The sequence below is a fragment of the Dermacentor silvarum genome, chromosome 2 (genome assembly GCF_013339745.2).
Source record: "Dermacentor silvarum isolate Dsil-2018 chromosome 2, BIME_Dsil_1.4, whole genome shotgun sequence".
In the NCBI taxonomy this organism is placed as follows: domain Eukaryota; kingdom Metazoa; phylum Arthropoda; class Arachnida; order Ixodida; family Ixodidae; genus Dermacentor; species Dermacentor silvarum.
In genome coordinates, this window is record NC_051155.1 from 259,622,748 (window position 1) to 259,641,864 (window position 19,117).

At 48.4% G+C, this 19,117-nt stretch overlaps 1 protein-coding gene across 3 annotated transcripts in view; it reads left to right on the forward strand.

Annotated features, from left to right (window-relative positions):
- LOC119443188 (run domain Beclin-1-interacting and cysteine-rich domain-containing protein-like) overlaps nucleotides 1-19,117 on the forward strand; it is a 323,250-nt gene that overhangs the window by 76,921 nt on the left and 227,212 nt on the right. For all 3 annotated transcript variants that reach the window (XM_037708354.2, XM_037708355.2, XM_049662640.1), the window contains exon 5: nucleotides 13,804-13,851. In XM_037708354.2, the coding sequence (XP_037564282.1) occupies nucleotides 13,804-13,851 (48 nt within the window). The remainder of the gene's footprint in view (nucleotides 1-13,803; nucleotides 13,852-19,117) is intronic.

Genomic DNA, 19,117 nt, shown 5'->3' on the forward strand with positions numbered 1-19,117 from the left:
GCCTCGCCTGCGTGCGCTCTTGAAATAGCAAGTTTACAGAGCAAATGACAAATAATTCTTGCACAAGTGTCTGGTGCAGAGGGAAATCTTCGCGCTACGGTTCTCGAAAACCTGACCAGCACGTCCACGGCGGCCTGCTCTCCTTCATCGCTTGATGCGGAAGGCTCGTAACTGTAAGCGGTAATATTTCTTACGAAGTTAGAATGGTCCTCGTCTTCAGACGTGTACTCATCGGTGGTAGAGGCACCAGAACTCAAATCCATGCTCGCGATGGTGGCGTCGGCGCGCTTCGAATGAGCGCGGCCGGCCAGCTGGCTATCTGACGAGGGTGTCATGACATCACGCCTTCCAACTCCCGCAGGTCGGGCGGAGAAGCACGCGGTCACAAATACACCAAAAATAAACCCATCCGCTCAAAAATGAGCTAAGTAACTACTTCTTTTAGGTGTAATCACACACTGAGAGTTCATTTTCAGCATTTTCGTAAAATTTTTGGATTTTGTGTCCGTATACCTTTCATATTGCCATTGCGTGGGTGTTTAGATGCTGTAGTGTGGAGAAATTGCTATATTTTGGCAACCAGCATCCGGAAAATGGCGGAAAGCAAGGTGCCGTGCTGCGTGGTTATATGATTACTGTGCGTAAACATGTTTCTTTATTACTTATTTTAATTTCTATGTTTTCATTGTTCTTGTGATCGCCTTCAGTTTATACAGTGGTATATACGAAGTTCCACCATTTCACAACATACCGTGACCATAATTCTGCATAGAATGGACTTCGGATATAATGGACCTTTCTCGCTGGATTATTACACTCCATTGTATCGAGTGTTGACTGTATTTAGAAGGCGAAATCATTCTCGGGAACATGTAATGGCAAAGAGAGCCGCTCACATATCCTCTGACGAACTCATCTCTGCAAATCCTCGTTGTCAGGCATTATTAATAGATATACGAGGGTAGTCTGATAAGTACTTAGCCTTCAAAAGAAAAACAAAAATTTTGGAATGGTGTCGATTTATTTCTCAACATAGTCCCCTTTCAACTCTATACACTTGACCCAGCGATCCTCCAACTTCTTGATCCCGTCAGAAAAGTATGTTTTCTCCTGAGCTGCAAAGTAGGCTTCTGTGGCGGCGATAACTTCTTCATTCGACTCAAATTTTTGTCCAGCGAGTGACTTTTTCAAGTTGGGAAACAAGAAGAAATCACTCGGGGCCAAATCTGCAGAATACGCTGGATGGGGCACCACTTCGTAGCCCAGTTCGACCAACTTGGCCGTGGCGACGGCGCAGGTGTGAGCTGGTGCATTGTCATGCTGGAAGAGCACCTTTTTCTTCACCAAATGTGGCCGTTTTTTTTCGCAATTCGGCGTGAAATCGGCCCAGTAATTCGGCGTAGTAGGGTCCTGTCACCGTTTTGCCCTTCTCAAGGTAGTCAACGAAGATCACACCTTGAGAATCCCAGAAAATGGTGGCCATCACCTTTCCGGCTGATGCGACAGTCTTCGCCTTCTTCAGAGCAGGTTCTCCGGATGCAGTCCACTCTTTCGACTGCTCTTTGGTCTCTGGTGTGTACCAGTGGATCCATGTTTCGTCGACGGTCACAAAACGACGCAGGAACTCCTTCGGATTACGCTTAAACAGCTTCAAACACTGCTCTGAAGTGGTCTCACGGACGCGCTTGTTGTCCGGAGTGAGCAAACGCGGCGCCCATCGCGCCGACAGCTTTCTGATGCCCAAAATTTCATGCAGGATATGACCCACGCAGTCTTTTGAAATGTCAACTGTCTCAGCTATCTCGCGCACCTTCAGTCGGCGGTCTGCCAATACGAGGTCGTGGATTTTTGCCACGTTATCGGCCGTGGTAGCTGTTTGCGAGGCCTCTCGGCTAGGCTCATCAAAAACCGATGTGCGACCACGTTTAAACTCATTGAACCAATTTTTGACGGTTGCCATCGAAGGAGAAGACTCACCGTAGTTGGCATCCAGTCGCTCTTTGGTTTCGCTGCGCGATTTCCCTTCCAAAAACAAGAATCGAATCACCGACCGATATTGCTCTTTTTCCATTTTTTTAACGGACACGCGAAAAATCTTCCTCAAGCGGCCAAAAACAAAACCGTTAGCCCGATTTGACTGGACCTTTGCATGTGTCCCTCTAAGAGAGCGTACTCAACATCAGTATATGTCTCATGCGATAGTGTCGCACTCTTGCGGTGAGGCTAAGTACTTATCGGACCGCCCTCGTAAAAGAAACCACATTAAGATACAACAACAGAGCGGTGTTTGGTGATCCTTTCTTTACGTTGTTCTCTGCACATTTTAACAAATAAATAAAGGCCCCCCCCCCCCCCCCCAAGAAGAAAAAAAAAAAAGCTGGAACTTTTGCTTTGTGTAGTACTGTGCAACTTGTCGGCAGTTTTCAAACACCTTGCAACTTTATCGGGAGCCAGCAATCACACCCTCCGCACAACGGCATAACGCACAACTATCCGCACAACGCTGAAGGCTGACATTGGCTGCAGCGCCGCTGAGCTGGTGTATGGAACAACACTGCGATTGCCTGGCGAATTTTTTACATGCTGTGAAGATGAAAGCCCTGTACCTACTGGCGACTACGCAAGCCGGTTGCGTGACATCATGGGCAAGCTTCGCGCCACACCACCGCGTCAGGCAGCGCCGCGACCCGTCCACATGCACTCACAGTTGTGGTCCTGCTCCCATGTGTTTGTGCGGCATGACGCAGTGCAGCGACCTCTTCAACCACTGTATGACGGCCCTTTCAAAGTCCTCCATCGTACAAACAAGCAATTCACTGTGGACATTCGCGGTCGACATGAAGTAGTCTCTACTGACTGCGTGAAACCGGCTCACATGGAGAACTCTGAAGGTCCCGCGGCTGTTGCGAGTCTTGTTAGAGCAACGAAAGAAACATCAGGCTTCAGAATATCCAACCAAAGAAAGGGATCAGGCTTCAGAATATCCGAAGACTACTCCCGCAACACCCGTGATGCCCGCAAGAGCCTCGTTGAGTATGGCAAATCCCAAGGGAAAGCTTTTAAGCTTCGTCACGACAAGCTGATTATAGATAATAGGAGCTACGTATTTGATCACTCCAACAATAGGGTCATCCCATATAAAACATAGCTACCTTGCAATGCCTCCAGAAATACGTGTGACCCTTTCCCATTTCTTTACACAAACATTAGAAGCATTCTTCCAAAACGTGATTCACTTCAATACCTTGTCGAAACCACTCAATCTAAAATAATTGCTCTTACCGAAACATGGCTGAATTCATCTGTTGATGATTCGGAACTGTTATGCACTTTCCCCGATTTTGATATTTTTCGTCGCGACCGAGGCGGTAGGCGGGGCGGTGGTGTTATGCTGGCTACCCACCGTAGTCTTAACTGCTCATTAATCAACATTGCTACGCCAATCGAAGCCTTATTCCTGGTTTGTAAAACTTCATATCCACCTGTCATATTAGGCGTATGCTATCGCCCTCCTGACGCTGAACCTTCCTTCATTGTTTCGCTACACGAATTACTTTGCTCTATAACGTCCACACACCGTAACGCTTCCATCATTTTATACGGCGACTTCAACTTTCCCTCCATAAACTGGCTTGATATGTTATCATCTTTATCAAAGAATAACGAAGAATGCGAATTTTTGAACATGTGCCTCACATTTGGTCTTACACAGCTAATCTTGGAACCAACGAGACTTACTCATAAAAGCGCACACATACTAGATCTTCTGTTGACGTCACACCCTGATAATGTCTCGTCACTAACAATTTTACCTGGGTTGAGTGACCACGTAATAGTTCATGGTTCCATTCATTGCAAACTATTAATCCCTAAAAAGAAAAGAAATTATTAACACTGTACGATAAAGGAGATTATGGCAGCATGAATAGAGACCTAACTGAGTTCTGCACTTGGTTCCTAGTTGATTTTCTGGATAGATCAGTTGAGACAAACTGGCTGTTGTTTAAAAACAAAATGCGTGACCTAATTAATAGATATATACCAACCATTTATGTTACAGAGCGCGTATCGTCCCCTTGGTTCAATAACAACTTAAAACGCCTGAATAACAAAAAGAAGAGACTTTTCCGAGCCGCCAAAAATACTAACAACGCATGCGCTTGGGAAAGATACCAGGTGGCTGAAAAAACATTTCAGCGCTGTGCAGCGGAAGCCAAGCAACGTTTCCTTTCTACTACATTGCCTACAATGTTGCGTAATAATCCAAAGCAATTCTGGAAAACAATTAAACCAGCCCACCATAAAACTGTTTCTTTATGCGACGATCACAATAACCCTCTTCCTGAAGCAGTAGTTCCTGATGTACTTAATGAAACTTTTTCTTCTGTATTCACTCTCGAACCGAATGATGAACTGCCCAATTTTCCTGAATTTAGTTACCCTACTATGCCCGATATACAAGTCAGCCCTCACGGCATCAGCAAACTCATTGACAATCTTAAATTGTCATCTTCTGCAGGCATCGACGGAATTAACTCCAAGGTGTTAAAAAATACCAAGCATAGTACAAGTGTCATCCTGTCTCACATTTTCCAACAGTCCCTGTCATTAGGAGTGGTGCCACAGGACTGGAAGGTGGGCAAGATCATCCCAGTCCCAAAGAAAGGTACTTCGTCATCACATAATAGCTATCGACCGATTTCATTAACGTGTGTGGCTTCAAAATTAATGGAGCACGTCATTTATTCGCATGTAACCAAGTTTCTAATCTCTGTTAACTTCTTTCACCCGCAGCAACATGGTTTTCAAAAAGGTTTATCTTGTGAGACCCAGCTTGCATTATTTACTCATGACATCAGCTCAAGCATTGATCGCAATATTCCCATAGACGCCCTGTTCCTCGACTTCGAGAAAGCCTTTGACAAGGTACCACACAAGCGACTATTCCTTAAGCTCTCACACCTAAATCTTAACCCCTTTGTCTTCGACTGGCTGTGCGACTTCCTACACAACAGGCAACAGTTCGTCTGTATTAATGGGCATACTTCTTCATTAGCGCCTGTTATATCCGGAGTTCCTCAGGGCACCGTCCTCGGACCATTACTTTTTTTAATCTACATCAATGACCTACCGACAAACATCTCCTCCTGTATTCGACTTTTCGCAGACGATTGTGTCCTTTACCGTCCTATCCATAGCTTCCACGATAACATTTCCCTTCAAAACGATTTACTAACTGTTGAAAACTGGTGTAGAACTTGGCTAATGTGTTTAAATATCAAGAAGACTTCGCAGATCTCATTCCACCGCCGAGCTTCCTACCAAGCACATAGGTACGTCATTTTTGGCTCCGAATTATCTTTAGCTTCATCGTACAAGTACCTTGGTATCACAGTGACTAATGACCTCAGCTGGTCACATCATATAGGAAGCATAACAAATGAAGCTAACCGTGTCCTTGGCTATGTCCGGCGTAACCTTAAGTTTACCCCTCCTCACGTAAAATTGCTAACGTACCAAACGTTCATTCGTCCCAAGCTGGAATACGCATGCGCAGTTTGGGACCCATACCAGATTAACCTACAGAAATCTCTTGAGTCTATTCAAAACCGTGCTATTAGATTTGTCTTCTCAGATTATTCATACTATTCTAGCGTCACTTATCTAAAACATACGGCTAATCTTCCCAGTCTTGTGTCACGCAGAAAAATAGCGCGCCTGTCCCTCTACCACAAGTTTTATCACTCGTCTCTTGCTCACTCGATTATCGTACCTGCTCATCGCCTTTCGCTCCGCAACAGTCACTCTAAAGCTGTATACCCACCACCTGCGCGCACTACTGTGCACCTCAACTCATTCTTCATTCGAACAGCGAATGACTGGAATCATCTGCCCACCGACGCTGCGCACCACTCCGACCCGTGCCACTTCAAGTCATTCATCGAAGAACTCGTACAAATGTAACCCACCCCTCATGTAATACCCCATACCAGGGGCATTTGAGGTATCAATAAATAAATAAATAAACTGCGACTTCCTCCCGAACAACAGTTCAGCGCACACATAGTGGGACGCGAACCACACTTTCCGTTGTACTGGACATTTAACGTTCGGCAGCTCACTGGGGAGGGAGTGATGTAGTGAACGCCATCCGTGCGCCGCTATGAATGGTCCGCGTTTAAATGGCTAGTTTATAGCGCCACTCTTGGACACCACGTCAAGCACCTGAAACGCAAGTCTGTTGGCGCACGCACCTCCCCGTGTCTCGTGAGAGAAAAGAAAAAAGTTCAGTCTTTGTTTGGAATTCATCACTCACGGTCTCTTTACCCTTCGCCCGCGCTAGCAACCAACAGACACTAGCGCCGTTCTTGCTCTTTTGTGTCGCACATTTGCGGCGCTCCTCGCTCACCGAGCTCCGAAAGTAGTCCGAATTAACCGATGTGCGGCCAAATAAGTCCAAATTAACGAGAGTTTGATTGCATTGAACAATGCATACGTCGGCCGGGAGCACGCACCTTGTTGAGAAGCGTGCTCGCTGCCTCCCTTGTCGGCGAGATTTTCCCTTGGAAGCCGCATTATAACCGATATTTCGTCTCACGCGGCTGCACTGTAAGCGGTATGCATATACATAGGGTTCTATGGGAGAGTAAACGGGAGTCGGAAAAGGCCGCGTTGTAGCCAGTTCTGCACTATAAACGGTTACATTATAAGTGGTCTATACTGTAGTTTCAAGATTGAAATTTCGTGGGTTGTGGTTGTGGATGATACATAGTTGCATTTCTTTAAATCGGAGGCACGCTTGAAAAAAAATGAGGCCAATGTGCACCTGCGAACTTTTCTCGTGCTGAATTGGATTGCCAAATGAGCTTCACAATGGTCGTCGCTGCGCACGAGCAATATTTCTAACGCATAGTATCAGCTCAGGATATATTTAGGGTTTATGAAATATACGCCATAAAATATGGAATAATGTTACAATATGCAAGCGAATGCTGCTCGCAATACTTGAGGCTGCTTATCAGTGCTTATATTTGTGAGCACATGCGCAAAACCTCATTGCAAAATGTGCTATGCATTTATATGCAACTTCATATTGTCACGGGACTATTCCTCAAGAGGAGCGTCGATAAAGAAGACGTTTTTGATCTAGCGCGCTCTTGCCCATATGGTTCAGCGCTTCATCGCCTTGTAAATATATTGTAAATACGTTTTACTGTTGTGTCTGCCTCCCCGTAACATCTTGGTGGAGGTGCTGGGGGTATAACGCAAGACAGAGCTCCGCAGCGGCCGCCAAGTCGCCACGCTCGGCATGTCTACTGGCAGTGAAACTGCGTCACCAGCGACCGCCATGCCAGCCGTCATCCTGGCTCCACCCCGTGACCCTGGGACCTTTTCTGGCGCTGATGGCAAGGACGTCAACCAGTGGATTCGCCTCTATGAATGCGTCAGCGCACATTACAGGTGGGACCCGACCTTGATGCTGGCGAATGTCTTATTTTATCTGAAGGGTACTGTGAAGGCCTGGTTTGTAACAACGAAGAGGTCATCACGAGCTGGAGCTTATGTAAGACTCAACTTCGGGAGTTGTTTGGCCAACCTGCAGGCTGCCAGTGTGCCGCCAAAAAAGAACTTGCCTCGCATGCGCAGACGTCTACTGAATCGTACCTGACGTACATTCAGGATGTGCTGGCCCTTTGCCGGAAAGTTGACGCCAACATGACAGTAGCAGATAAGGTCGCACATGTGTTGAAAGGAATTGCGGACGATGTGTTTCAGCTGCTCGTGTTTAAAAACTCTTAACAGTCACCAAAATTCTCACTGAATGCCGACGCTTCGAAGAGGCTAAAAGCCGACGTATTGCTCACCACTTCGCCCGCCTCCCGGACACGGCAGCGACATCAACCTGTGAGGACGTTCGTGTGACGACTCAGCCTTCCATGTCGGAGACTATCACCCGAATCGTTCGACGCAAAATCGAAGCCGCATCGCCTTCACATTTCACGCTAGGGGAGCCCAGTGATACCCAACTGACCATTTCACTGATACAATCCGTTGTTCGTCAAGAACTGGCAAACGTGGGCCTTCAAAACATCTGCTCTGTCAACCGTCCTGACCTTTACCCTTCAGCCGGCTTCAACCCTATCCAACGCCACTGTCCTACTCCGAATTATCGTGATCCGAATGCGTGGAGGACACCAGACGATAAGCCAATTTGCTTCCGATGTGGACGTGTTGGACACATTTCACACTACTGCCGAAGTCCTTGGCCCTCGCCTACTCGACCAAGCTTCTCCAGCTTCCGCTATCCACCCCGAAGTCAACATCAGGTACCATCCTAAACTGAACCAGAAACATTTGCTGAGAACACTAGGAACGCTGCCCAGTACAGCCGCTCGCCCTCACCATGACGCCGGCCTTCTCGTTCACCTCCACCACGCCGTTCTCTGTCCCCGTCCTATGCCCGGCGTTTTCCTTCGCAAAACTGATGGCTGTAGCTCCTGGAGGTGACGCTGCTGTAATGACCTGCCCTCAAATTCCTCTGTTGATGCTCTCTACCAATCAGAACCTGATCGACATTGAAATGGATGGCCTACCTGTTAAAGCTTTGATTGACACCGGCGCCCATATTTCTGTTATGAGCTCTCGCCTCCGTCAGCAGTTGAAGAAAGTTATGACCCCTGCCCCATCACCTGTTGTACGTGTGGCCAACAGTGGTACGTCTCCCGTAGCTGGCCTCTGTATCGCACGTGTCAGTGTTGCCGGCCGTCAAACTTCTGTTTTGTTCACCATCCTCGCCCGCTGTTCCAATGACGTCATCCTCGGTCTTGACTTTTTATCCGCCCACTCCGCCCTCATCGACTGTTCCGCTGGTACGGTACAATTTGACCTACCAAGTGTAATTGATCAACCCAGACCGATCACAAGCCGCCTCTGTTCTGCTGAGCACATCCGTGTGCCGCCGCAAGCCGTGACTTGTGTTGCTGTGACGCCCTCCCCACCAGTACCTGACGGTGACTATGTGCTCGCTCCCATCACTGCTGTTCTGTTGACGCACAGTGTTGGCATTCCTCACACTGTTGTAACTCTATGGGACAATCTTACTTGTCTTCCTGTGGTGAATTTCGGACTGTGCTCACAAGTGCTTCCACAGGGCGTTTGCCTCGCTATGCTGACGCCCTCCTACGAGTACGTTATCTGGGCCTTGTCTCCACCTGATGTTGCTCGCTCGTGCACCGCCGATATCCCGTCTGCTTCACGAGATCTGTTTCCTACCAACCTGAACAAAATGATCGCTCCCGACCTTTCGCCCCACCAAGCTGACGATCTCCTTCGCCTCCTCTCCTCTTATCGCGACCTCTTTGACCTTTGTGACTGTCCTCTGGGTCAAACCTGCGCTGTTAAGCTCTGCGTAAACACTGGCGATGCCCATCCAATCCACCGACGACCATATCAAGTATCTCCAGCTGAGCGCCTACATCATTCAAAAGGAGGTCGACAAGATGCTCGCCAAAGATATAATTGAGCCGTCCTGCAGCCCTTGGGCTTCTCCTGTTGTTCTGGTTAAAAAGAAAGACGACAGTTGGAGGTTTTGCGTGGACTACCGGCATCTTAACAAGATCACCAAAAAAGACGTGTACCCGCTCCCACGCATAGACGACGCCCTGGATTGCCTTCATGGCGCCAAGTATTTTTCTTCAATCGACCTTCGGTCAGGGTACTTGCAGATAGCCGTCGATGACATGGACCGTGAGAAGACCGCTTTTGTTACCCCGGACGGCCTCTATCAGTTTAAAGTCATGCCCTTCGGCTTATGCAACGCCCCGGCAACCTTCGAACGCATGATGGACACTCTCTTACATGGTTTTAAATGGTCCATTTGCCTGTGTTATCTTAATGACGTCATTTTATTTTCACCGACATTTGCAACGCATCTCGACCGACTTTCCTCTATTCTTTCTGTGTTTCGCAAAGCCGGCCTGCAACTTAATTCATCTAAGTGCCACTTCGGCCGTCAGCAACTTATCATGCTGGGTCATGTCGTTGACTCCACCGGTGTTCGCCCTGACCCTGACAAAGTTCGAGCCGTGCAGAAGTTCCCCGTTCCAACTTGCACAAAGGAAGTTTGTAGCTTTCTGGGCCTATCCTCCTATTTCCGTCGGTTTGTCCAGCATTTCACGGAAATTGCATGCCCTCTCACAAATTTACTGAAGAAAGGCGTCTCCTTTTATTGGGGCGCTGCACAGGCTACCTCCTTCTCTACCCTCATCACGTCGCTCACTACACCACCTGTCCTGGCTCATTTCGACTGCTCCGCTCCAACAGAACTCCGCACCGATGCCAGCGGCCACGGAATCGGCGCTGTTTTGGTCCAGTATTAGAATGGGCATGCCCGTGTTATCGCACATGCCAGCCGCCTCCTTTCCCCAGCCGAACAGAACTACTCCATCACGGAACGGGAATGTCTTGCCCTCGTTTGGACGGTGGGCAAATTCCGCCCCTACTTACATGGCCGGCACTTCACCGTCACTACCGATCACCACGCACTTTGCTGGCTTTCGTCCCTTAAAGATCCCACAGGGTGTCTTGGTCGCTGGGCACTGCGGCTCCAAGAGTACACTTACTCTGTTTATTATAAATCTGGCCGATTGCACAGGGACGCTGACTGTTTGTCCCCCAATCCCGTGAATCCCCCTGAAGCATCCAATGACACGCCTGCCCGTATACTCTCACTCTCCGCTTTAGGCCACATCCGGGATGAACAGCTGCGTGATCCCATCTTCATCATCATCAGCCTATATTTATGTCCACTGCAGGACGAAGGCCTCTCCCTGCGATCTCCAATTACCCCTGTCTTGCGCTAGCGTATTCCAACTTGCGCCTGCGAATTTCCTAACCTCATCATCCCACCTGACTTTCTGCCGTCCTCGACTGCGCTTCCCTTCTCTTGGTATCCATTCTGTAACCCTAATGGTCCACCGGTTATCCATCCTACGCATTACATGGCCTGCCCAGCTCCATTTCTTCCGCTTAATGTCAACTAGAATATCGTCTACCCCCGTTTGTTCTCTGATCCACACCGCTCTCTTCCTGTCTCTTAACGTTACTCCTAAGATTTTTCGTTCCATTGCTCTTTGTGCGGTCCTTAACTTGTTCTCGAGCTTCTTTGTTAACCTCCAAGTTTCTGCCCCGTATGTTAGCACCGGTAGAATGCAATGATTGTACACTTTTCTTTTCAACGACAGTGGTAAGCTTCCAGTCAGGATTTGGCAATGTCTGCCGTATGCACCGATCCCATCTTACGTGAGCTTATTCAGAATCTGGTTCCGCAGCACCCGATCCGTCTCTTCGCCTCTTCGTGCTTAAAGATGGCACATTATATCGCTACAACATCCTTCCGGAGGGGCGCGAGCTGTTGCTCGTCATTGCTACGCATCTGTGCTTGAGCGTTCTCGACCAGCTCCATGACGCCCCGACCGCTGGTCGCCGTGGAGTTTCCCGGACCTACGACCGCGTTCAGCGTCGCTTCTTCTGGCCAGGTCTTTACCGCTTCGTTCGTTGCTACGTTGCTGCTTGCAAACCGTGCCTACGCCGAAAGAAACCACGAATGCCTCCTGCTGGCCTCCTTCAGCCCCTTGATGTCCCATCTGACCCTTTTTTCCGAGTTGGCCTGGACTTCCTCGGTTCTTTTCCTGCCTCTACTTCTGGAAACACATGGATTGCAGTTGCTACGGACCACGCCACCCGATACGCAATTACACGCGCCTTTCCTACCAGTTGCGCTACGGACGTCGCTGATTTCCTGCTCCACGATATCATCTTGCATCACGGAGCCCCTTGTCAACTCCTCACCGACCGTGGCCGCTACTTTCTCTCCAGAGTTATCGATGACTTGCTTCGCTCCTGCGCAACAAAACACAAATTTACGATGGCTTACCACCTGCAAACCAACGGCTTGACCGAACGCTTCAACCGGACGCTAACTGACATGCTTTCTATGTATGTCTCTTCCGACCATCAAGACTGGGACATTGCGTTGCCTTTCGTTACGTTTGCCTACAATTCTTCTCGTCATGATACCACTGGTTTTTCACCCTTTTATCTTCTGTTTGGCCGTGACCCCAAGTTACCGTTTGACACGATCATCCCCGATGCCGTCCATTTCCCCACTGACTACGCCCGCGATGCCATTTCTAAAGCTGACGAAGCATGCCAAATAGCTCGCCATCGCCTTACTACATCGCAAGGACACCAGAAGCACCGCTATGAATCCCGTAATCGCGACATTATCTACACTACGGGTGCCCTTGTGCTTCTATGGACTCCGACTCGGCATGTTGGACTCTCCGAAAAATTGCTTTCTCGGTACTTCGGATCCTACCGTGTCTTAAGGCGTGTAACCGACCTCACTTACGAGATTGGCCCTCTCGCATCTTCCTCTCCCTCCGTCTCGCCCCCTACAGACGTTGTCCACGTGTTCCGCCTTAAACCCTACCACTCGCCCACACCACAGCAAGCACCGTTAGGGTGCTTCAGCAGCCGGGGGTCATGTCACGGGACTATTCCTCAAGAGGAGCGTCGATAAAGAAGACGTTTTTGATCTTGCGTGCTCTCGCCCATATGTTCAGCGATTCATTGCCTTGTAAATATATTGTAAATACATTTTACTATTGTGTCTGCCTCCCCGTAACAGTATGTACGTAAAACACAAGAACAGTTGTAGTGGCACCTTCACATCATTGTTAAAGCTCAGTAGAATCGAGTATGCACTTGACTACACTGAGCTTCAAGACATCAAGGAGCCGTTAATCAAATCGAACATGCTTGACTTCTTTTGTTCTGGCAGCCCCAATGAGAATGATCTTGACAGCTTTTAGTATTGACTCTTACATGCAGTCTAATAAAGGACCCAGGCTTTTATGGGTTGACAATAAAATTTTTTACTTACCTACTGGTCACAGGTTGCTGACAAGCTAAAACACACATTTTCTGTCGAAGTTCGTTTCTACGGACTATGCGGCGGGTGCAGACTATCTAAGAAAAACTTATTTAAGCCTAAATTTCCCCCTGCAGACTATACACTGGATGCGGACTATAGTCCAGAAAATAAGGTACAAATAAAAGAGTACGATTCTGAATCTTGGAAGGCATTTACTTCTCTGTATTTTTTCAGCACTGTCTCAATTAAAAAAAAAAAACTATTGTTTCTACATTACATTATACAGACTTAGTTTTATAAAGCTCTCCTTGGTTAAACCTTATGCAAAATGCTAATGTAGACTCAGATTTTAAGTTTTCAGTTCCATCCCATAGAAAAGTGTAAATTTTGGATACCAGGTCTTCGGAAGAGCAATTTTAGCTGTGCCAATTATGTATAACGTTTTCTATAAAAACTATTGAAATATAAAATTGGCTGTAGTTTGGGCCTCTTCCTAATATACAAGGCACAAAAAATGCTACTTGTCATTTCAGAACGGTAGTTTTGTGACTAACTATGGCCACTTCATGCTTTTGAGAGCCATAACTCTTTTACGAATTATTCCATAATGACATTTTTCACACAGCCCACACTATTGCTCTTAACATGGCTTTCATTTTTTCGTTATATGAGCCAGTAGCTCAAAAGATAATTTCATGGGCCATGTCCTCCCTCAAAAGACAAGCTGCCAGTGAGTTTAACACAATAAAATTGCATTTCGTGCTTTTTCTTTATTTCTTTTTTTATGCATTCTTTTTCGTGTCGGAGAAATTAGCTGTCAGCTGTACGCTACTCACAGTGCTGATGCTTTTTTTTTTTTCTGCCAGCGGACTTCAGTGACAATGATGACGATGTTGACGAATACGAGTTGTCAGGTGAGTTCAAGTTCTGGTATTCATTTGCCATAGTCGTTACCACGCTAATCTTGGGTGGGAGCTTAGTGATCATATCATTAGAGAGCGCTTTAGGTCAATGAAGGGAGGGGGGGGGGGGGGGGGGCTAGTTGCTGCGCGTTTGCAGCCGTGGCTTTGAATGGCTGAGTGCATACGCAATCCGTGCGCCCTGTTTTAGACTGCATGTGCAAGAGTGGACGAGCTGAGATGACGTGGCATCATATGCGCTGTATTCTGGCGCATTTGGCACTGGAGGTTGTGTAATATTGAGTTTCAAAGACGCATTGCTACCGGCACTTTTCATGATAGCATCGTCCCATTGAGGGCGACAACATGAGCGTTCGGAGGCGGAGTGGATGTAAAAGCGTGGCTGACTTCGCTTCATACTGCCGATGTGAAATTAATGTCGACACGGCATGAAACTGTACCTTTTATCACCGACTCTCAAGTTTTACAATATAATTTCTTTCTCATTCAGAATATTGCTAATTTATTCCTCATTCAGAATTCCCTGATAATTTGGAAAATATTGTGACCTCCTCTGTGAAAGAAAAATTCATTGATGACTGTACTTATTTGCATGAAAGGTTGAATTTCAGTGTTATGAAATTTCGATATAATGAAGCAAACTGCTGATTTTACCAACTTCGTTATATCGAGGTTAAACTGTTTACCCAAAATCAAACCCAACAATCGTCATGCAATTGCGAAGCAAGTGTTCTAACCACTGCGCATTCCCTGCCTTTCAAGCGAACAGATTGCACTGCTACATTGAGACCCCACATCCAGAAGGGGCAGTATTATCATGGAATACGTTTCATATTTGTGTATGGGAGACAGCAAAGAAACCTGCTCAACTGTAGCAAACAAAGTGCGTCAGACATAGTGTAGGCTGAAATATTACTTGGCAGGTAGTTGAGATTGTTTGAAAGGGGTTGGGATAGGGGCAAACCAGTCGCATTGACAGTCTTTGCCAAGCTTGATCTCCACAACAGGTTGGGCATGGCTGTGCAAGCTGTGCCTCCTCCTAGGTTTGAGTCTCCATGATTCCTTAATCCCTCTGCTGCAGCTGCAAGTGGAAGACTGGTCTGTAGTCCATAGGAGCAGGAAACTGAATGTGCCGAAGCACGGGAAGCGCATGCTAGAAAAAAAGAAATTTTAGAACCTAAACTGAGATAAGCACAACCAACAGAGTGTCACCGCGATGATGAGAGTGTGGTGTCAATGTCCTCCAGCTTGCAGTCTCCGAAAGCCAATAAGATGGGTCCTCGAAAGCTAATGGCACCCTTCGATGAAAAGCACGATGACTTGGGTGCATACTTGCATCAATCCGAAAGGATAGCCCTTGGAAAAGGCTGGGACCAGAGCAAATGAGCCACAGCTCTAAATCTTTGCCTGGTGGGTGAGGCATTGAGTGTCTTCGGGAGAATGACTGCCTCCAACTCCCTCGATTATGATAAGGTTAAGAGGGAACTACTATTACAACGATTCCAACAGCAGAAGTTTTTCGCGAGAGATTCCGAAAATGCAAGCCGGAAGATGCAGAAGCAGGAAAACAGTTTCTGTGCTGCCTGTTATATTATTAATGCGAAAGCAATAGATGGCTCATGAGGCGGAAAATCTGGCATTGGTGTGACCACTATGGTCCAAAAAGCCAAGGGAGCCTAAGTGAGCCAATCGAGGCAGTTGATGGCATCAATTAAGACAAAGATAATTAAGGCAGAGTAAATTACGGCAAAGATAATTAAGGTAGAGTGAATTAAGGCACTCGAACTCACAACTGTTGTTGGAGTCGAACCCTCGAACTTGGTGTAAATAAGGTGAAGTTAATGAAGGCACAGTTAAGACTTTTATTTATTTATTTTTATTTATTTACTTCATTTATTGAGCATTCTTTTTTCACACAATGATATGTTAAGATACAATGATGCAATATTCATACAATGATAGCAGTTACACAAAAACAAATCCAATGAAACAGTGAAAAAGACGCAAGGACAGGAATTAAAAGATGCTGAAATAGCAGCTTTTAATATAGTTATAGATAGAGTTAATGAAGGCACTCAAACCCACGACCTTTGTTGGTATTCGAACCCTTGACCTTTGGTTGCAGTTGAACCCACGCCCTTGCATTGTGTGCTCTTTGTGATGAACACCGTTGGTTGTTGCTATTACAAAATGCATCAAAACGTTTCGGTCATGTACAGTGAAAGCTCGATGATACGAATCTCACGGGGTCACGAAAAATATTCGTATTAGCCGAAATTCGTATCATCGAAACACAATTAAAACTACAGTCGAATCTCGATAATTCGAACTCGAAGGGGCCCGGAAATTTGTTCGAATTAAAGGGACGTATTTTTGAGGTATTCGTGCACCATAGCACGATGCACGAACGGTGCGAGTCGTGAAATATCGCGCCGCGCAAGCGCATAGCAAGCGCGGGCCACGAAACTGCCCACGCCGGCTAACGGTCGCTTCCCGATAACGGCAGAAAGCGAAGCTTCAGGGAGCGGGCGGCGCCGGCACACGGGTGTGCGCGGAGACCGTCGAAGTTGAGGGAGGAGGGCGGCATGGAAGTGGATTTGGCCGCGTCAACTCCGCCGCTTCGGTGGCTCCCCTCGCCCTCCCTCTCAACTCCCTCGTAGCACTCTCACCATCGACTCCGTGCGCACATCTCCGTGCGCGCCCGCCGCCGTGCTGGCGCCAGCTTATTTTAGCCGCTCCCTGAAGTTTCGTTTTCTGCCGTTATCGGGAAGCGAGCGTTTGCGGGCGTGAGCAGTTTCGTTGGCCCGACTGCGCGTCCGCCGCTGCTTCCCTCTGCGCTGCGGCAGTGCAAGGTCAACATGTGACTAGAAAATAGAGAAGGGTTCACTGCCATTTTATCCGCGTGGCTGAGACGTCGGCACTAGTGTGTGCTAGAATACGGTTGTGTAGAACACTCTAGTCGGCACGTACACGCTTGTTCCGGCGCGATGCAGAAACGGCGACCTTGCAATTTGAGAGAGGGTGAAATTTCCGCCGCGGGTTCTTTTTTATTTTTTTTTCCCTGTTCCTTCGCGCGCGGCATTGAGGGGTCTCTCCTGAGCTTTTGCTCTACGGCGGTGTCGGAGCAATGCCGGTCGGAGGCGCCGCCGCGTGATTTGGCGCGCTGCTAAGAGCATTGTCGGTGCGCGGTATGTTCGAAATAAGCGTGTTCGAATTAACGAGATTCGACTGTAGCTAAATTAAAGAGTGAGAGATGAACTCACTCAGGCACATGTACGTAAAAAGCATTTACTTCTTGAAGAAAAAGTCTCTAATGTCCTTCTATCTCGGTAGACAATCCTATCTCGGTAGACATAGCTCGCTGCGACTAGGTAAAATGGCGCAAACACAAAGAACGCGGCCCGAAGCACAGCAGCCACTCCGTCCGATGGGCGGCCGCCGAAAAGGAGGAAAAGTACAAAAGCGCCACCGCTTCAAACTCTTCGCGCCCAGTCGCGGAGTCCGCGCTGTCCGGCGCCGCGTCCGCACCAAAAGATAACGGGAGAAAGCGCGTGACTGCGCGCTGTTCTCTTTCGCGGCCATCAGTGGGGCGGCGTTTATTCGTATCACCCGACGCAGGCCGAAAATCGATTCGTAACAACCGTTCTCTAGCACGTTGCAAAGTAATGGGGCTCGGCCGGGACCACAGAAAAATTCGTATCATCCGGAAATTCGTATTAGCCGTGATCGTATCATCGAGCTTTTACTGTAGTTACTGAATGACTGAAAAAGCATAGGCATCGCGTGGTGGTCGCAATGCTTTCGCATTCATCCACGTAGGGATAACCAAGTGCCCTTTGAATTTTTTTTTTGACCGGTGGATGGAAATGTTCGATGTCGCGAAGACTTATGAGGGAGTTCGCGATTGCAAGGTTAGCGAGCAATTCCTGGCTTGCTGTAGCCCTAAGCTGGGTACTTTCCTAAAAGAGAGAAAGTTGGGTTCACACTCAACGATTTTGCGGAACACACTGATCAATATTTTGAGGCACAGAAGCTAAGAAACCTAGGAAAAATGAAAGAGGACATAGCCATAGAGAAATTAGACGAGGCAAAACATTAGCCTTGGGGAAGCGTGTACTTGCTCGAGCTAAAGTGGTTCCTGTTGTGGGAACGCTGACGTGAATAGTGGCATGGGAGCCGGCTGTGGATGAGGAAGTTGACGGACATGTGAGCAGTGGCGCGAGGAACGCGCAAGTTGCGGCTGGGCGTTCTTGGGCGCGGCCAGCCGGGACTGGAGCTGTGGCCGTGGACCGCGGGGCCAAAGCGGTTTCCCACATTGGCGCCCAACGTGGGGCCCCAGCTGCATTCCGGGACAGACCATGGTCGTGGGGAAGGCTGAAGGTACCCGTTCCCCGGCTAGTAGCGGCTCCTACCCGGCCATGGCGCGTGACCATTTCCGCGGTGCGAGCTGCACCGGTTCCTCCTCCATCGCCGTCAGTGAGCCTGGTGTAGGTCCTGGTGGTGGCGTGGTTTTCTATGCGCTGCTGCAGCTCCCGGTGCCGCCTTTCGCGAAGGGCATCGCCAGCGCAGGTGCCAACACCACCTCAAGAGTGGCTCCGTCCCTCGGTACGTGGTTCTCTGGTTCTCTGCTGTGGTTGGGGTGCGGTGTGGTCTCTGGTGCCAAGGCATGGAGCGGGCGGTGGCGCCTTCCGGCGACCTGCTGTGTGCACTCATCAGAACGAGGTCGGAGAAGAAAACCAGACCAGGTATGTGTTCCAGGGGAAGGTTTAGGGCCTTTCGGTTCCTGCAAGACCTCAACTCTGAAGCTCTACCACCTGGGTCTGCTCAATCTTTGCGAGGAGTCTGTCATAGAAGCCAGTCAGGTTTAGGGCCTGCGGGTTCCTGGAAGACCTCGGTGACTCGGCCTTGACAGCTCCTCCGATCCTCGTTCGGTGCATTCTCAGTCTCCAAGGTTCGCCCGCCGGTAGGAGTGTCATGCCATTGCTGCCAGCCACCGTGGGCCAGTGCTGTCAACACCTTCATAGCGCAGCTGCAGGGGAAAGCGCTGGCCATGGAGGAAGGAATACCGCTGGTGAATACTTGCACCCGTTGTGCCAACGACCGACTACACCACCCACCGCCGACTCGTCGCTTCTCCTCGTTTTGTGCCTTGCGGTGCTCTCACTGTGACGACGTGGCGGAGTGAGCAAGTGATTTTGCAACGTGGAGCAGCGATGTGTGTGTGTCTTTTGTTGTTGTGTGTCTTTTGTTGTGATTGTGG